Source organism: Elgaria multicarinata, chromosome 5 (assembly GCF_023053635.1).
Source record: "Elgaria multicarinata webbii isolate HBS135686 ecotype San Diego chromosome 5, rElgMul1.1.pri, whole genome shotgun sequence".
NCBI lineage: Eukaryota > Metazoa > Chordata > Lepidosauria > Squamata > Anguidae > Elgaria > Elgaria multicarinata.
The window spans coordinates 66027384-66045487 of NC_086175.1; the positions used below are offsets into that span (position 1 = coordinate 66027384).

An 18104-nucleotide genomic window follows, 5' to 3' on the forward strand; every position below is an offset into this window, starting at 1 on the left:
CAGCCAACTCCTCTTGCATTACAGATTGAGATGCAAGTTTATTTGAAATCCCGGAGCTGTGTTGAAATCTGAGGCGAGGCAACACCAGCTCTTGCCTCTAAGGGATGCGAAGATTTCCCGTCGCTGCCCTCGTGGGATGCTGGATTGTGTCTGCTACTTTCCCCTCCCCCAGCTGGCACCAGTAGTGGCCGGGTGCGCGCAGGGCCCTCCCTCCTTCCAGCCCTCGGTGGGTGTCGGGAGAGCCGCCTCCTCGATCCTGGTAGCAGAAGCCGGTGTTACATGTGGACACTCTGAGAGCTACGCCTTTTTTCTTCTTCTCTTCCTTGCTTCACTGCAAGGGGGTGGCCCTTGGAAACACCTTGTTTAACATACACGCTATAAATACGGCTCTTGGCACGGGAACAGGGCTAGAGGCTGCCGGAGGACACGGGGACGCTCACAGAGCCTGCTAACCGCGATCAGTGAGCCACTCCGCTTGAAGCTCACGGTGAGTGCTGCTGCCCGACCGCGCGCTCCTCCACCCCAAGTCTCTCGGCTTCGTTCCACTTGCTGCTTTGAAAGGAAGAGCAATGCGCCGGTGGATGCGTTGCTCCTACGGCTGGGTCAGGTCGAAGGGTGGTGGTGGTTGCTTATTGTTCATGAGCGATTCGTTGTGTGCGTATATTGGGGTGGAGTTGTCGCATTAGAGTCAGGCAAGCGCCTCAGTCCAGCTCCCATCCCCCAGTCTTGTATTGAGGGGAGAACTGAAGGAAATTCCGCCCTTTAGTAGAGGAAAACCCAAAGTGAGCCACGTTCGGCTTCCTCTCGCTTTGGGTGGAGCCGGCACTCAAAGGCATTGCTTAAGTAGCCGCGCATGTGTAGGTATGTCAGTCATTCGGATGCCAGGCCGGCGAGGAACTCGGGTAGGGCTGGCGGGAAAGGGACTAGAGTTGAAGCAAGATGGAGAGAGGGGGACCAGAGGCTTAAAGGCTGAGAAGACAAACTCTCGGTTTGGGAGTCTGCTACCTCTTCCCGCGCATACAAAGAAAGACAGGTTGCGGTTCCTTTGGCGTTCTGCTTATGCTCAAAAATACTACGTTAGCTCCTATATTTCCAGAGCGGAGCCGTCGCTCGGCTTAAGCCGTGGAATACATTGGCGGAATCTGGAAGGGGTGTGTAGTGTGTGTGTGTCTTGGTGCCGGTTCTCCCCCCTCCCCCACCCTTTCCACTCTTTCTCATGTATGGAACAGGAACTGATTTTTAATACAATTTTACATGTTAAGAAAGGAGGGGGTGGGACTCAAAGAAAGCTTAGGGTTTAACAGGAGCCGGGCATGAGGGAGGAGCGCTACTGCTGAAGCAGCGGGGGCTTTGGGGCAAGGCGCTGGGCCGGTCTTCATCGCCATCTTTTGTTCTCTCTTACAGCCACTCCTTGCAGCAGAAGCTTTCTTGCTCCGCGCGTGCAACTGAGAAACGGAGAGGAAAGCTGCGGAGAAATACGGCTTTAATCTTAGGCAAAGAGATTGCTTGTGTGCGGATCGGGAAGGAGCTGGCGCGCTTCCTTCCTTAATTTCTGGAAAACTAAGCCAACGGGAAACTCCTCCTCGGCTCTGCGCCGGCTTTTCCCGGGCCGCGCATTGATCCCGTCTGAGCAGCCGGTGCTTGCTCGGCGCACCCTCTTACCGCAGCAGCCAAGCAGCCTGCTTGCCGGCTTTGCTCTCGGCTCGCGCCCCGCCCCGCCGCCAGGATGATGCAGATCTGCGACTCGTACAGCCAAAAGCACTCTCTCTTTAATGCCATGAACCGCTTCATCGGGGCCGTCAATAACATGGACCAGACGGTGATGGTGCCCAGCTTGCTTCGGGACGTGCCTCTGATGCTGGATGAGCTGGACTCGGGGGGCGGCTGCGGCGAAAGGGAGGCCCAGTTGACCCCCAACGGCGACGCCTATTGCTCCTGCAGAGATATGTACAGTCACTACGTGCTGCTCAAGTCCATTCGCAACGACATCGAGTGGGGGGTGCTGCAGCAGGCGAGCGAGGAGGCGGCCAGCAGGAAGAAGGACAAGCTGAATGGCCCCCCTGGCGCTGTGGACATTAGCCGGGGCATCCCCGAGGATGAGGAGGTGGAAGAGGATCTGGAAAAGCAGTTTCATTATCACTTGAGTGGACTGCACACTGTGCTCTCCAAACTTACCCGCAAGGCCAACGTGCTCACCAACCGATACAAGCAGGAGATCGGAGTCAACAACTGGGGGCACTGAACCAGGGAGGGGGAAATCGCGGCCTGCCTGCCTGCCTGCCTGCTGGGGTGAGAGTGTCGGGGATGAGGAAACAGGAGTTTGGAAAGGGCTAGGGAAGAATGGTAACAAGAGTAGTTTTAGTCTGTGTGTGTGAGAGAGGTGTGTGTGTGTGTGTGTGAGAGAGAGATGCGTGTGTGTGTGAGAGAGAGAGATGCTGTGATGTGGAAGAAATTGGGCAGGGAAGAAGTATGTCACGGACAGCGGGGTGCATAGGAGTGAGTGCAAAAGGTGTTTCTGGGAGAAGAAGATGAAGATGGGAGGGTGGAAAGCATTGACTTCATGTTATGCAAATCCGAGTGGGGTTTTGTTGTTAGCAACTAAACATTCAGGGAGGCAGGGTGATAAATCTTTGCCTGAGTAGCAGGCGTAGGTAGGCTGTAAAGTATAAAGTTTCCAGATTCTGAGGACTCAAAATGATGTACAGTGGCCCAGGCCAATTACTGAAAGAGTGTGTTCGTAATCATTGGAAAACGGTGTGTGCACGCATGCGTGTGGTGGCGGCAATAGTAGTGGCGATTGCATCACTTCTTTCTTGTTTTTGCACTACTTTTGTAATGTTAATATATATGTATATAAAGCCTAAGAATTATCTTCCTTGCATGCTCTTAGAACTGCAGGCGTCTATTTTTTACCAACGCACAAAGATGTACATTCATCTGTACTAGTTAATTTTTTTTACAGGCTGGGTGAACAGGTATTGTTCCCCTTTAAATAAAGACACTTACCTTCCCATAATATAGAGAGCTGGTTGATATGACACTGCAAATAAGCCACTTAAAAACTATTTATATTCAATGGCAGAGGATTAACCAGTTAACTAATGTGCACCCATTTTTCAATGGAAAGATAAAGTGTCTCATTGTTGTACATGCATTGAAGACTATTTAAATCTTTTTTATTCAGATGTAGAGTATATTCTAAAATAAATAAGCAAATATATTGACTAAAATGGACTTAACTGTTTTTATATTGTGCCTCTCTACTTGAATGAAATGCTAATGTTTACAACTCACAAATGGTAGATAAGTGATTCTCCAAACCACTTTTGTAATGGGCTTGATTCAGTCCACCACAGGAGTAGTGCCTGCATGTGGAGAGATGACAGCTATATGGTTCATCCCCCCTTCTTTCCCTCCGTGGTATATGCAGGCACCACACTATATCACTATTTATTCTATATATTTAGTACATTTTTATCCTGCCTTTCTTCCCTCATGGAATTCAAGGTGGTATACATAGGGTTTCCTGGACATCTTCTATTCAGGCATTGACCACGTCTAGACACGTGTTGCTTCAGTAAGGTGGCTACATCATGAGCCTTCACCTCACACACACACCCCTCTGCTGTAGCAATGGGTGTGTTCAGAGCTCAGTTATGCCTTACGGGAATCTCTCCATGTATGGGTGCTGCAGCCATGTGGATTGGCTTGAGCCTATTGGGTATATCCAGTTTAAAATCAAATGTTTTTAAATCAATGACAGTTTTTGCATGGATTAAAGTGAGAGGTAAATTACACTTACAGTGCAGATTACTTGACTATTTCAAGGAGTTACTTTTCAAAACAGCATATATTTAATGAAAAAGAATCTCAACATGTGGAAACTGACTTACTCTTTTTAAAGGCATATTTAATCGTAATTCAACAGACTGAATGCAGGAAATTTATAAAGTATATGGATATAGGTCAATCTCTTCTAAACCAAGTTAGTAAGCATTAGGGCATCTTAAATAACAACTAATCAGATCTAAGTTACTAAAACTCTACACACTATAGGCTTTATGGGGTGAATGTTTTCATATCAACATAATTGATCTTGGAATCAACTCCATTCTGTCTAAGCATTCTTAATTTAGATCAAAATGTGTTGTCTTGAGGATTACACTTGAAATATTCTTCAAATACATAATAATATGAATGTAGGTATAATATCTTTACTTCTCCTGTTATCTCAGAACACAAACTTGCATTCAGTTCAGTGTAGTTACATTAATATGCACACGGGCAAATCCACAGTCCTCTTAAACCTTCTTTTCATGACAGAGGCAGGATCTACACTACTGCTTTAAAACGGTTGATTTATTTATTTATTTATTTTATTACATTTATATACCGCCCCCCAGCCGAAGCTCTCTGGGCAGTTTACAACAATTAAAAATAGTAATCATTAAAAGTATACAAATTTTTTAAAAAACATAAAAACAGTAAAAACAACAACAGTATCCATTATAACAGTAGTGACAATTGTTGGGGCCCAGGACATACTCCCTATACAGTTTTCAAAGCGTTTTCAAAGTGTCATATCCTGCTTGGTGGAGATTTGGCCAACGCAGTTGACTGGTCCACTTTAAGGATATCACTTAAAGCTTCAAATCTTGCACTTTTAAACCCCCAAATATGTATATTGAAAACCTTTTGAAGGTGCAAATATATCATACAGGTTCAGATTTGGAAATACCGCTGGGCTCGTGTGTTGAACAAAATAAAACTATCTGTCTCAAGAATATTGGTTATTAGGTGGATTAAAATATAACAAATAATACAAATAGATAAATAATATCAGGTAAATCATGAATTTCTAGCTGTTTTGAGCTACAACTTAGTTGAAATATGAAGGGCACAATCCATTCAAGCTTCTTAAGTGTGACATTAATTGACTTAATTAAAAACAGAATTTAATGGTTTAGAAATTGATGTTTAAAAATTCTATTGTATTTCTTTAAAAATAAATTAAATGGCTTAAAATGAAACTTGCATTTAATGCAAGCCAATAAGTTAAAAGCCTACATTTACAGTCTCTTAAAACTGACCATCTATCAAACACACTTTGTAGCTTATACAACAAGTCATGTATTTTATTTATTACCCTATTTCTTCAATTCTAAGACACACTTTTTTCCCTATATAAACATCTCAAAAAATGGGGTGCGTCTTAGAATCGCGGGTGTGTCTTAGGTTTTTTTTTTTCCTGTTGGTGGTATTGAAATTAGTGTGCGTCTTACAATCGATGGCATCTTACAAGTGAAGAAATACGGTATTGTTGGTATTCACTGGGTCCAGGAGTAAGCATCTCATCAGAGGTACTAGGTTCTAGAAGATTCCATCCTGTATGTCACTAGGATCTTAGTACTCCTATTTTGTGTCTTCTCAATAGGTGGCAAGTTCATATGTGTGCAGATAGTCCCATATTCCTAACCCAGACTGTGTATTTTAAATAGTATAATTTGGCATATTCAAGAGCCAGTGTCTTTTGCCAGATTTTTCTTTCTTTCTTGTAAGTGCTAGATGTCTGTGCTGAGGTATTAATTAATCAATCAATTAATATATTAGTCACCCTTTGGCCCAAAAAAAGAACCCCAAGGCAAGATTAAAATTAAAGCATACGGGATAATATTTTTAGTTCTTGATTTATAAATATCTTGGTTTGTACTCAATCCAGGGCTGTTTATTTATTTATTTAAAACATTTGTATCTCGCCCTATATCATTAAGATCTCAGGGCGGTGTACAGATAAAAGCATACAGTATAAAACCACACTTGTGTGTTCAAGATGACCTCTGGAAACAAACTCTGATACCTAAAGTCCCTGAAACTGCAATACTATACCCAGTTTCCTGCAAGTAAACCCCACTAAACTCATGTGGAGTTACTTTTGAGTTGATATGTATAGAATCACACTGTCAATCCAAAATAAAATATACGTTTCTCAGGGAAAAAATTCTAGAATTCTTTATTTAATATGGACTTCTTATCTCTATTAAATATTTTATATCTAATGGCAGACATCAGAAGTGAAATGGCTGGCCTTACTACATTTTTAAATTTAAACCAAGATTTTAATAGTTGTGATGGAGTTAATTCCTACTTTGTCTTCAATTTTGTCTTTTTCAAGTTAAAAATATACTTTAAAGCTAACAATCCTCTCAGCTACAGTACAAACAAGTCTGTTTTTATTAGTATTCTCTTGGGGCCTGCAACTAATGTTTTCTCAGATTTCTGGACAGGCTCAACAATCAGCTCCCTTGGGCAGTTGTTAGGGCCTAAGCAAGGTAGCGGGCAACTACAAGCCAAGTAAAATTCCCCACAATGCCCTGGAGCAATGTTGTATTGGGCATAACCAGGCACTGTGGGAAATTTAAAATGACAGCTTGTGGCCAATTACCACTGCTGTCAGGTATGGCAATATGGATGGGGATGGAGAAGAATACCAGTGTATGAGAGCACCTTAAGTGGAAACCGTGGGCTCATCTACACCAAGCAGGATATTCCACTATGAAAGCGGTTTGAAAGTGATATATAAAAGGCAAGAGCCACAGTACTGCTTTATGGCAGTATTGAAGTGCATTAACAACTGCTGGGGCCCATGACACATACCATGTACTGCTTTCATACCACTTTCATAGTGTTAAATCCTGCTTGTTGTAGATGTGTCATGTGCCCCAACAGTTGTCAGTACACTTCGGTACCACTATAAAGCAGAAGTGTAAATCCTGCAGTGCACTTCAATACCACTATAAAGCAATAGTGTGACTACTGCCTTTTATATACTACTTTCATGCCTTTGTGGGATTATCACAGGAAACTGACTATTTGTCCAATTATTCACATATAGCGTATTCTGACGGAGTATGCTCTCCAGGGCTCCAGGCACTCTCACATCACTTGCATTTCCTTTAAAAAAAAGACGTGGATATTCCAGGAATGGAACTGGAGAGACTTCCTGTGTGTAAAACATGTTCTCTTCCACTGAACTACGGCCTTCTCCCTAAACTAGGCTTCTTAGATGATGTCCAAGGTATGTCATTTGAGGCATACTTGGAGATGAGAGAACTGCTACTCTGTCCTGCTGAAATCAACAACATTTTTGTTTTCTGATGCTTTCCTAACTTTGTTACTTTTGAACCCCACACTACTTTTGCCTGGGAATAAAACCCTGTCTAATCCTGTCCACTGTTTTAGCCTCCTGCCAAGAATAATTTCTCAACAGCTGCAGCCACAGGAGTCTTGTACTGTGCACCAGAGACAACTGAATTAAAGACGCTTAAGCTATGAGGGAGAAATACTTGGCTTACTGGCTATGCAGCACTTTTAAAAGCAAGTACATAACCAAATGATCTGGGCAGGCTCTACTCGTGAGAATATGGGTGCAAATAGGCAGACGTCTGATCATGCAAGAGAGGCTTATTATAGACACATGTATTAAATGTTGATTAAAGATGCAATGAGGAACAGCATACGAGCAATGCATCCCTAAAAGAAATGCCTTTCTATGTTCCCCGGAGAAGATGGGATGCCAGGCAGGACCCACACAAATGTACATTGTTTCAAGCATCTTTCTGTTTCAAATCTTTGCGAAGCGCTTCAAAATGCAATTGGCCAGGTCTTTGGGCAGCTTCAAACACACCACATGCTTCATTCAGGTATCAAGAAGGGATTCTTTACTAGAGAAAGATCTGAACCTGCTGGGAAACTTTAGCTCTACCCATGTCAAATACTTACAGAAGAAATTGGCCATGATTGTCAAAGGGCACTGCACCCCTGGCAACTTGGACCAATGAATGCTGGTAAGGATTCAAAGAGGTTTCTAAATGAAGAGATTGCTAAGAGCCAGTCAGGACAGGACAACTTTGATGTACTTGGCCACAAATGTTTTGTATACATGAAGGGAAAAGGCAGACAAATAGACTTGTTACATTTTTATATTCTGCTTCATCCTAAATTTCCCATATTCCCTGGGGTTAGGCTTCCTACCTCTGGAGTCATCACTTTACTTCAGCTGAGCAGGTTATATTAGTTTTAGATTAAAGAAGATTGAGTAACAGCATTCTCTCATAAGCCTTTTCTCCAAAGCAGATGCGTTCCCTTGCTGCCCCTTATGCCTTACACTGCCTTCCAGAATGCCTCTGTGCTACCACCTCCCTTATTTCCTTTAAGTCCCTCCTCAACTCTCTCCTTTTCCGGGAAGCTTTTGGGTCGTCCCCCTAATCCCTGTACTTTATTGTAACTGAGCCAAAGTATGTGTAGTTGAAGTAATCATATATCTTCCCCCTGCTTACTCATGCCTCCGGTTTCCCCTTCTTCTGTTGTCTCCTTGCGTCTGTTTTAGATTGCAAGTCCCTTGGGGCAGGGACCTGACATTACTGTTCTCTGTAAAGCACCATATACTTAGATAGCACCATAAATGCAATTAAATAAATAATTTTCCCATAGCGAGTTGTGTGCTCTTCAAAAGGTGCCACTCATGAGAGAAACAACTTTATGTAAAATGGTGATAAAACTATGGATATGGCATTAACTACTTGTAGCTGCTCAGGTGCACCTCGCTACGGATTTGCTTTGCTCATTGCATGGGATACACGATGAAGGTGGTATGATAGGAGGAAAGAGTTTAACATCTTGCAGGTTTTCATCTCCCATCTTCTCTGTAACACAGAGATATATTAAAAGGGGGTTGATACATGTTTAGACTGATGGCTAGCTAGCTAGGTCCGCTGCTGCTACAGTTGGGAAATGTATATTGAATACAAATTGTTGGGCCATTGCAGAGAAATTGCTGGAGGCTCTTTAAGCCCTTCAGAGACAAATAAAAAATATCTTGCAAATCAAGTGAAAATAAATGAGTTGTAAAGTGTTTCTTTGCCTCTGGTTCCATTTGGGCCTCATAGTACCCATGCAAAACAAAAATAAATACCAGCACAATAACGATAAGATATTAGGTTAGCCAAGGTTGATGTTAATTTGGAAGTCAGTTCAAATGTGATTAAGTTTCCTAGTGATCTGAGGATCTAGTGATGTGCATTTTTAGGTAAAAGTCCTATTTCATAAAATATTATAATGACAATTGTAGGAGGTTTTTCTTGAATCCCCAAACATGAATTCATCAGGTTCTAATACAGAAGTGTGTGTGTGTGGTAGGCGATCCTTTGAAAAATAGTAATAGAAGAAAACAAAAATAAATAAATACCATACATTTACTACGGTATTTTATTATAACCATACCCTTATTCTGCTATAGAAAGCATACAAGTTGAGCCTGCAACAACAGCAACAAAAAGTTGTGGTGTGGAGTGCTTCTTTTCAGGGTTCCAGCCAGCCATGCCCCCTCCACTCTGTTTTTCCATGCGCCCTCCCAACAGTAAGCCAACGTTCTGTTGCTGCTGACCACAGTCAGTCCTCATTGGGCTGGGGTTTTTTTGGGGTAGGGAAGGATTCCCACTTCAGGACTTTTTCTAACTTTTTTTTGTACTTCTGCAAACCTTGGAGTTCTCCAAGCTTGCTGATATGTCTTCCCTGAGTATGGGTGGTACCATTTTGGCTACATAGAATCATAGAATAGCAGAGTTGGAAGGGGCCTACAAGGCCATCGAGTCCATCCCCCTGCTCAATGCAGGAATCCACCCTAAAGCATCCCTGACAGATGCTTGTCCAGCTGCCTCTTGAATGCCTCTAGTGTGGGAGAGCCTACAATCTCCCTAGGTAACTGATTCCATTGTTGTACTGCTCTAACAGTCAGGAAGTTTTTCCTGATGTCCAGCTGGAATCTGCCTTCTTTTAACTTGAGCCCGTTCTTCCGTGTCCTGCACTCTGGGAGGATCGAGAAGAGATCCTGGCCTTCCTCTGTGTGACAACCTTTTAAGTATTTGAAGACCGCTATCATGTCTCCCCTCAATCTTCTCTTCTCCAGGCTAAACATGCCCAGTTCTTTCAGTCTCTCTTCATAGGGCTTTTTTTCTAGACCCCTGATCATCCTGGTTGCCCTCCTCTGAACACGCTCCAGCTTGTCTGCGTCCTTCTTGAATTGTGGAGCCCAGAACTGGACGCAATACTCTAGATGAGGCCTAACCAGGGCTGAATAGAGAGGAACCAGTACATCGTGTGATTTGGAAGCTATACTTCTATTAATGCAGCCCAAAATAGCATTTGCCTTTCTTGCAGCCATATCACACTGTTGGCTCATAATTCAGCTTGTGATCTACAACAATTCCAAATCCTTCTCGTTTGTAGTATTGCTGAGCCAAGTATCCCTCATCTTGTAACTGTGCCTTTGGTTTCTATTTCCTAAATGTGGAACTTGGCATTTATCCCTATTAAATTTCATTCTGTTGTTTTCAGCCCAGCACTCCAGCCTATTAAGATCACTTTGAAGTTTGTTTCTGTCTTCCAGGGTATTAGCTATCCCACCCAATTTTGTGTCATCTGCAAACTTGATAAGTGTTCTCTGCATCTCCTCGTCCAAATCATTAATAAAAATGTTGAAGAGCACTGGGCCCAACCCCACTCGTTGCCTCTCCCCAGTTTGAGAAGGTTCCATTGATAAGTACTCTTTGAGTCCGATTCTGTAGCCAACTGTGAATCCACCTAATAGTTGTTCCATTTAGCCCACTTTTAGCTAGTTTGTTAATCAGAATGTCATGTGGTACTTTGTCAAAAGCTTTGCTGAAGTCAAGATATATGACGTCCACAGCATTCCCACAGTCCACAAGGGAGGTTACCCTATCAAAAAATGAGATCAAATTAGTCTGACAGGACTTGTTCTTGACAAATCCATGTTGGCTTCTAGTGATCACCACATTGATTTCAAGGTGTTTACAGATTGACTTCTTTATAATCTGCTCCAGAATTTTTCCAGGGATGGATGTCAGACTGACTGGTCTGTGGTTCCCAGGTTCCTCCTTTTTGCCCTTTTTGAAGATAGGGACAACGTTAGCCCTCCTCCAGTTGTCCGGCACCTCACCCGTCTTCCATGATTTTGCAAAGATAACAGACAAAGGTTCTGAGAGTTCTTCCACTAGCTCCTTCATTACTCTAGGATGCAGTTCATCGGGCCCTGGAGATTTGAACTCATTCAAGGAAATTAGGTGTTCTTTGACCATTTGTTTATCAATCTCAAACTGTAATCCTGCCCCCTCAACTTCTGCTTCACTTTTTCCAGGGGGGTCATAGACTCGCTTTTGGGAGAAGATTGAGGCAAAGTAGGAATTGAGCACTTCAGCCTTTTCTTTGTCATCTTTTATCAATTTGCCATCCTCATTAAGCAGTTGAACCACCATTTCTTTCCTCTGTCTTTTACTACCCACGTATCTGAAGAAAGCCTTTTTATTGCTTTTAGCATCCCTCGCTAATCTCAGCTCATTCTCAGCTTTAGCCTTCCTGACGCCATTTTGGCACTTCTGCGCCACCTATCTGTACTCTTCTTTTGTAGCCTGGCCTTCCTTCCACTTCCTATATGTATCCTTTTTTGTTTTCAGGTCATCTCTAAGCTTTTTGTGGAGCCACATTGGTTTCCTCTGTTGTCTTCTATCTTTTCTCCTTGTTGGAATTGTTTGTAACTGTGCCTTTAAAATTTCCTTTTTTAAATACTCCCACCCATCCTGCACTCCTTTTCTCATTAGGCTCATTTTCCATGGGACCTTACTTATCATAGTTCTGAGTTTATTAAAATCAGCTTTCCTAAAATCCAGAGTACGTGTATGACTACACTCAACTTTTGTCTCCTTCATAATCAAGAGTTCAAGTATGATGTGGTCACTTTCCCCCAGAGTTCCCGTAACTGCCACTTTATCCACTAAGTCATCCCTATTGGTCAATATCAAATCAAGGATTGCCGATCCTCTAGTTCCTTCCTCCACTTTCTGTAGGAGAAAGTTATCACCCACACATGTCAGGAATTTCTTGGAAGGGTCGCTTTTGGCAGTATTTGTCTCCCAACAGATATCAGGGTAATTGAAGTCCCCCATGACTACTACATCACACTTCCTTGAAACACTGGCAATTTGTTTCTCAAAAGTACTAGCACTTGGATAGTTGAGTTCACTATGAGTATATATCATAATACTGAGAATTTCTCAATGCATAGGAGGCAGTTTTGAACATTCCTGCAAAAGTGCAGTCTAGTGGCTTTTAAAGTGTTGGCAGGTATGAAAGCAAACCCTTGCAATAGGTTTGTCTGTTCTGCAAAGCCTTATCCTTACTTGTGGAAATACAATAGGGTCATTGAAAAGATTATCATATCACAAGGAGAGGATTATCGCTTTTGAGTGAAAAATATGCTGCAGGAAGAGATGAATTTCCAGCCTGCACTGATAATTCAGAAATTTGAAATGGGAGAATAAGTGTATAGACATGCATTTATTTACTGCATTAACCCACCCTTCTTCCATGGAGCTAGGCATAAATGGTTTTCCCCTGCCCACCCACCATCTCATCCTCACAACCACCATGTGGGTTAGGCTGAGAGACAGTGACTGATCAAGGTCACTCAGCAAGCTTGGGGTTGTATCCAATATGTAACACTAGCAGAAAAAGTACAAGAGGTGGCATTGTTCTACTAGTGGCTGCATAATTGGAGACTAAGTAATGGATTTGGCACTTGTGCCAGGAGGAAAATGGGGTTTCCCCAAGTGGAAAATGGTTTGACCTTGCAGAATGATACCATTGAATGATACCAACCCAGTGTGGGAATTTGAAGCCGGATCTCCCTGGCCCTAGTCTGATACTCTAACCAAGCATTCCCCAAGCTGGGGTCCCTCAAATGTTTTGGACTACAACTCCCAACACCCTGACTATTGGGCATGCTGGCTGGGGCTGTTGGGAGGTGTAGTCCAAAACGTTTGGAGGACACCAGATTGGGGAAGGCTGCTAAGACTGGCTATAGAGGTGTAAATATAGATTAGATACAGATTTTAATATGAGGTTTGCCAAGTTCCCCTCTCCAGAAATCCTCAAATACATCACCCTTTTCAATTTAATTAGGTTCATTAATACAAATAGGACTAAGAAAATGAAAACAGGGTTTTCAGCTAGAAAATAAAACCAGTTTCTACAATAGATAATGCAGTCCTGGGAGGATACCTGTAAGTCATTCCTATGACTAAAATGATAATATTAGACAGATGCTAGGTGGCTGAACTCTGTGATGTTTAGCATACTTATGATAGCATGTGAGCAGACCTTGAATTAAATCCTATCAACATTGTGAGCCAGCCAAAGATTTATATTACTACTACTACTACTACTACTAATCTCAAGATGCATATTAGGAAGAGTCTTGAAGGTGTGTGGGAAGGTACCATGCAAAATGGTTGGTGCATGTTGATTGAACTCGCCAGGTACGTATTTTGTAATGTTTCCAAAAGTGCTTCGCCAAACACATTTCTTTCTGGAGAATGAAGCAGATATTAGGTTGAGCTATATGTAGGTAACTGTTTCACAGTTCTGTGGATCTGCAAAAACCAAAAACTAGATCTAGAAAAACTGGACAACAACCAAAGTAGCAAAGTATCTTATTTCACAGTATCAGGAAACAAGCTGGACATCAGTTAAAATTGAAATGTATAATTTTTTGATCTACAAATGTTCCCTTTAATATGACCTTGAATGGTGGCTCAACACACGATTCTGAAGATTTGATATAGCTGTTCACAAGCACTGTTTGAACTCTAGGCAGCAAGACTGACAGCCCTCATCATTTTCTTGTTTAGGCAAATGCTTCTCAATGACTGTACAACAGAGTGCCAATTTTTTCTTTAGAATTTGCCTAAGAGTCATTATGCTGAAAACTGTGACATAATACTCTGCTAGCCAAAGATATACTTGGAACCATCTCATAGGCGCACGCATACACACCCCTCCGATTTATGTATATGTCGGCTGATGCAATTGCTGCACAGTTGCCAAACCTCTGAGCCTATAAAATCTCTCTTGTTTAGCCTTTGGCTTTTGGCCAGAATAACTGCTTCCAATAATGCCGGTCTCAGTGAGGTAGTCAATCCCGTTTAACAAGTTTAAAATGAAGAAAAGAAAAGTAATAGTAAAACAGGGACCTTCAAAAATAAAGCCAGATATTTGTAATCCTTTCATGGGGGGGGGGGGGGAGCAACAATGTCTTTATATGGTCTTGCTAAAAGGTCTTCCTGCCAGGTCTCCAGGAAGACTTCTGAGTCAACTTTACCATTTTTTTTTTTGAATCTGAGAATGCTGCTCATCATAATTTAGGGGGTGGGGAGTCTCTCTGAGTCTGGATTGCAAATATACCTTTAGAAATTTGCAGTGTAAAAAGGTGCTTGGGCTGTGTGTGTGTGTGTGTGTGTGTGTGTGTGTGTGTGTGTGTGTGTGTGTGTAACCAGGAGAAGGGAAGCAGCTGGTGAGAAAATGGTTAAACATTCCCCACTACTTCTCCACTCCAAATCTCTACTTCCCCACAACCTTAGCAAAAAACTTTTAAAATGCCCATCAGTTCCCCCCACCTTTTTTTTCTTAGCACACATTTACATGTAATGTCTAGCTAGGCCCAGCCAGATAGAAAGGGCTAAAAAATTGTTGCTGCCTGACACACCTCTGCTTTGTTTTGTGACTAACTAACTGAATGAGTCTTAAATAAATAGCTTCAAAAGCACTGCAAATATTTGGTTTGATGTAAAACTCAAATCACCAGGGGTGGTGTCTGAATCATTTACTTCTCCCCTGCCAGCCATATAATCTGGGAGTAGTCATTTTTTAAATTAATAAATAAATTAATTAATAAATCTTGAATTTAAAAGATATTTGTGCACCCTGTTTGAATTTCATTTAAAAATCAGTTCAGTGCAGCTAAACTTGAACAATATAGATCTTTGATGATAACAATCCACTGTACATGACTGTGAAATTGATTGCTGGATTATTTTCAGAAAAGGCAAAGTCTAGGCGGATGTGTCATGGCAAAACTATTGCCGCCATGTTGCGCAATTGTGAAATTGGGTGCCATGTTGCATGCTGGGAGTCCAAGGTGGGTTTTGGGTCTGGACCAGTTGAATACCACCACCTTATGCAATAAGGGAGAGCCTCAAGCCTCATCCCTGTTTCCTTCCTTGCAGCCAAGATTCCTCCCCCTCCCCCCCGGGAACATCTCCTAGTCAAATTCCCCAATTCATCCTGCTCCACCTTCCATAAATCACACTTCAACAAGATCTACACCTTGTAAAGCAGTAGTGTAGATCCAGCCTTCCACTGCTTTTCTTGAATTGGCACCATTCTCAAACAGTTTTTGCCACTGCTCAGCACCCTGCAATTTCATCACAATTTTTCTTAATTCCCCCCTTTAAATCTTGCACTTTATCCATTTATACACATATTCATCCTAATTCATCCAGTTCGTTGTTGTTGCTGCATTCACTGCCCCTTTTGTTTTCCTGAAAGGCGTCTTGTGGAGCCATGATGGATTAGGATAAGTGAGATGAACAGAGTGTGCAGACCTGCAAGTGTGAGGAAGTCAGGAGACAAAGAAAGGAAAGCACGGCCATAGCGAAGGAGATTTTGCGAGATAGCCTATCATAAAGACAAGCCCTGAGCTGGCCAAACAGAATGGGATTTAGGTTTTATATAGCCTCGTATTCCCAAACAGTATGATTTTCAAAAGATATTTTAAAAAAATTATACTTACACTTTAAACAAGTGGTTCCCAAACTTTTTCAGGTCACCGCCCCATTGGTTCCACAAACTCATGCCCAGTGCCCCCTACCCTACCCTATTTATTTATTTATTTATTTATTTATTTATTACATTTTTATACCGCCCAATAGCCGAAGCTCTCTGGGCGGTTCACAAAAATTAAAACCACAGTAAAACACCCAATAAAATATCCAATATAAAAATCATTATTCAGAATAGCGGTTTTCAACGACCCACTAAGGAAGATAATAACAATAAAATTCAAAACAGCAACAATTAATTGAATACTTTATTCAAAATCCAATTGGTGTGCCCTGCCACGCTGGCTGAAAGCAGAGGCGTTCACTCTCTTTTCCTTCCCCCACTTGGCAAGCCTGGGGTGGGTGCTTCCCATTTAGAAGGGATTTTAGGAGTTGAAGGACTTTTTTCTGCCTAAACATGCATAAAATTGTGCCTTTAACTTATGTCACACTAGCATGAATACAGGAATCAAATAGAATTCCCTTCTTCAGTGGAACACTTACTTAGGAGTAAGCACCATTTTGCTATAGGAAAAGATAATGTATTTTAATTAAATTTTAAAAATAATTATCTGCCACCTGGTACAGAGTTTTCCTATGGAAAACTTGGCTGGGATTGAAGTAGAGGGGCACTAATTTTACTGATTGTCTTTAAATATGGTTTAATATCCCACAGTTACCTTGCTATTCTATTTCTATAATTCATTTTCTCCTGGCTTTTCTTCACCCTCTCTTTGTTTTCAGGCTGAAACCGATGCACATTTTACCTCAGAGTAAGTTCTATTGCTCTCAGTGGGGCTTACTTCTGAGTAGACATACTTAGGATTGTGCTGCAGCTCTGTTTTTATGGTAACACAAGATACACACATACTATGTTTACCAAAAGAATGCTTGAAGAAAGGGGGTTGGACACCCTGAAATAAGCAAGGGCAGATAGGAATGGTTTCAGCAAGCATTCTGAAAAAGCTGCTGCTGAACCCTCTTTAGCCAGGAAGGACCTGGGGAATTGCAATTCTCTCTCCCTCCCTATTTTCTTTTCTCACCCAATCCAGTCCAGATTTTTTGGGGGGTGGGAGCACACGCACAGACACACAGCATCTCTCTCTATCTCCCTCTCCAACCCCCCCTCCCCCCAAGCCTCACAATAGCTGCCGGGCTGATTAGGACAGAAGGGCAGCAGCTCAGAGGGGAGATGGCCCCAACCTGCAACTCCTGACTGGGGAAGGGAGCCTGGTGATACCTTGCAGCAGCACAAGCAGTCCTGCTCCCCACCCAGCCGGCCAGCCGCTGTTCTTGGCAGCTGCTCCACCGCCCGCAGTCCTCCACATGCTCCTTCCTCTCCGCCGCAGGGCTGCTGCTCCCGCCTTATGCAGCAACTATCGTGAGAGGTCTGCCGGGGCAGCTTGTAGAAGGGAGCAGCTCTGGCTGAGGGAAAGAGCGAGTGAGCGGCAGTGGCTGTTTCCTGCTCTGCTGCCTCCTGTGGGTGCTTCCCCCACCCCCTACTTCTGGTGGGGCTGCTGTGGGCTTGTGATAGGAGGAGAGAGTGGCTGCGTGAGTGAGAAAGCCCTTCGTGAGCAGGAGTGGTGTGGGGAGAGCAGCTGAATTTGCCGCTCTTTCCTGATCGGTCCCTGGGTTTTAGGACCTTCTGGAGAGACCACCTTGAGCACCCCCCTGCCACCCCTTTGCCTCTTAACGCCCCCTATGCAATCCCGCCGCCCCCAAGGGGGTGGTACCGCCCACTTTGGGAACCACTGCTTTAAACCAACTTTACTTTTTATTGCATTAGTTACAAGTTTCGAATTAAAGTACATTCTTTCTCGGCCTAAGTGAAATCTTTTTTTGAACTGACTGCTCAGGAAAGATTAGACAGGAAGCCAGTGTAAATGCCTTTCTAGAACAAGGAGGTTATTTTGAAATGTTCCACTTTTGCACTGAAATTGATGCAACACCTAAATGACTATATCTGCAGAATATTTGTACCTGAGTATAAAAGGTATTGTAATAAATGGCTCTTTGTTTTTGATGGAATGAGGCTATTCGTCCAGCAGAATAGATGAGAGCATGAATATTATTTCAGTATTTTTCTGCTGACTACTGGTACTGACTGAATTTCTGCTCACTTCCCAAGCTTTCCTTTGGCCTGTGTTGACTGAGAATAGATTCTTGCTGACTCACACTCTATCTAATTCCTGTGTCCTTTATCAGCACGTCCTGCTTCTGCCTCTCAGTTCTTTCTCTGTTCCATGACGTCGATTTCTATACGGTTAAATAAACTGACTTCTCAGTCTATAAGCCATGTATAGCCAAGTTTATTCCACACCCACTACTGTTCTGTTTCAACACACCCTGGAATTATTAACTAAAATGAAATGTTGG

General features: G+C 42.7%; 1 protein-coding gene across 3 annotated transcripts; it reads left to right on the forward strand.

The window, feature by feature from the left end:
* The first annotated feature begins 210 nt into the window (after positions 1-210).
* MID1IP1 (MID1 interacting protein 1) lies at positions 211-3230 on the forward strand. 3 transcript variants are annotated; one of them, XM_063126504.1, is made up of 2 exons: positions 211-487; positions 1405-3230. In XM_063126504.1, exon 2 carries the CDS (start codon positions 1727-1729, stop codon positions 2240-2242), a length of 516 nt encoding a protein of 171 aa, XP_062982574.1. In that variant the 5' UTR covers positions 211-487; positions 1405-1726; the 3' UTR covers positions 2243-3230. The 3 variants fall into 3 exon arrangements, with proteins under 3 accessions (XP_062982574.1, XP_062982576.1, XP_062982575.1); XM_063126506.1 differs by lacking the exon at positions 211-487 and adding an exon at positions 728-861; XM_063126505.1 differs by lacking the exon at positions 211-487 and adding an exon at positions 925-1151.
* The last annotated feature ends 14874 nt before the right edge of the window (positions 3231-18104 follow it).

What these genes read in the sequence shown, in the direction of transcription:
- MID1IP1 (XM_063126504.1), top strand. Translation starts at nt 1,727, where the DNA reads ATGATGCAGATCTGCGACTCGTACAGCCAAAAGCACTCTCTCTTTAAT.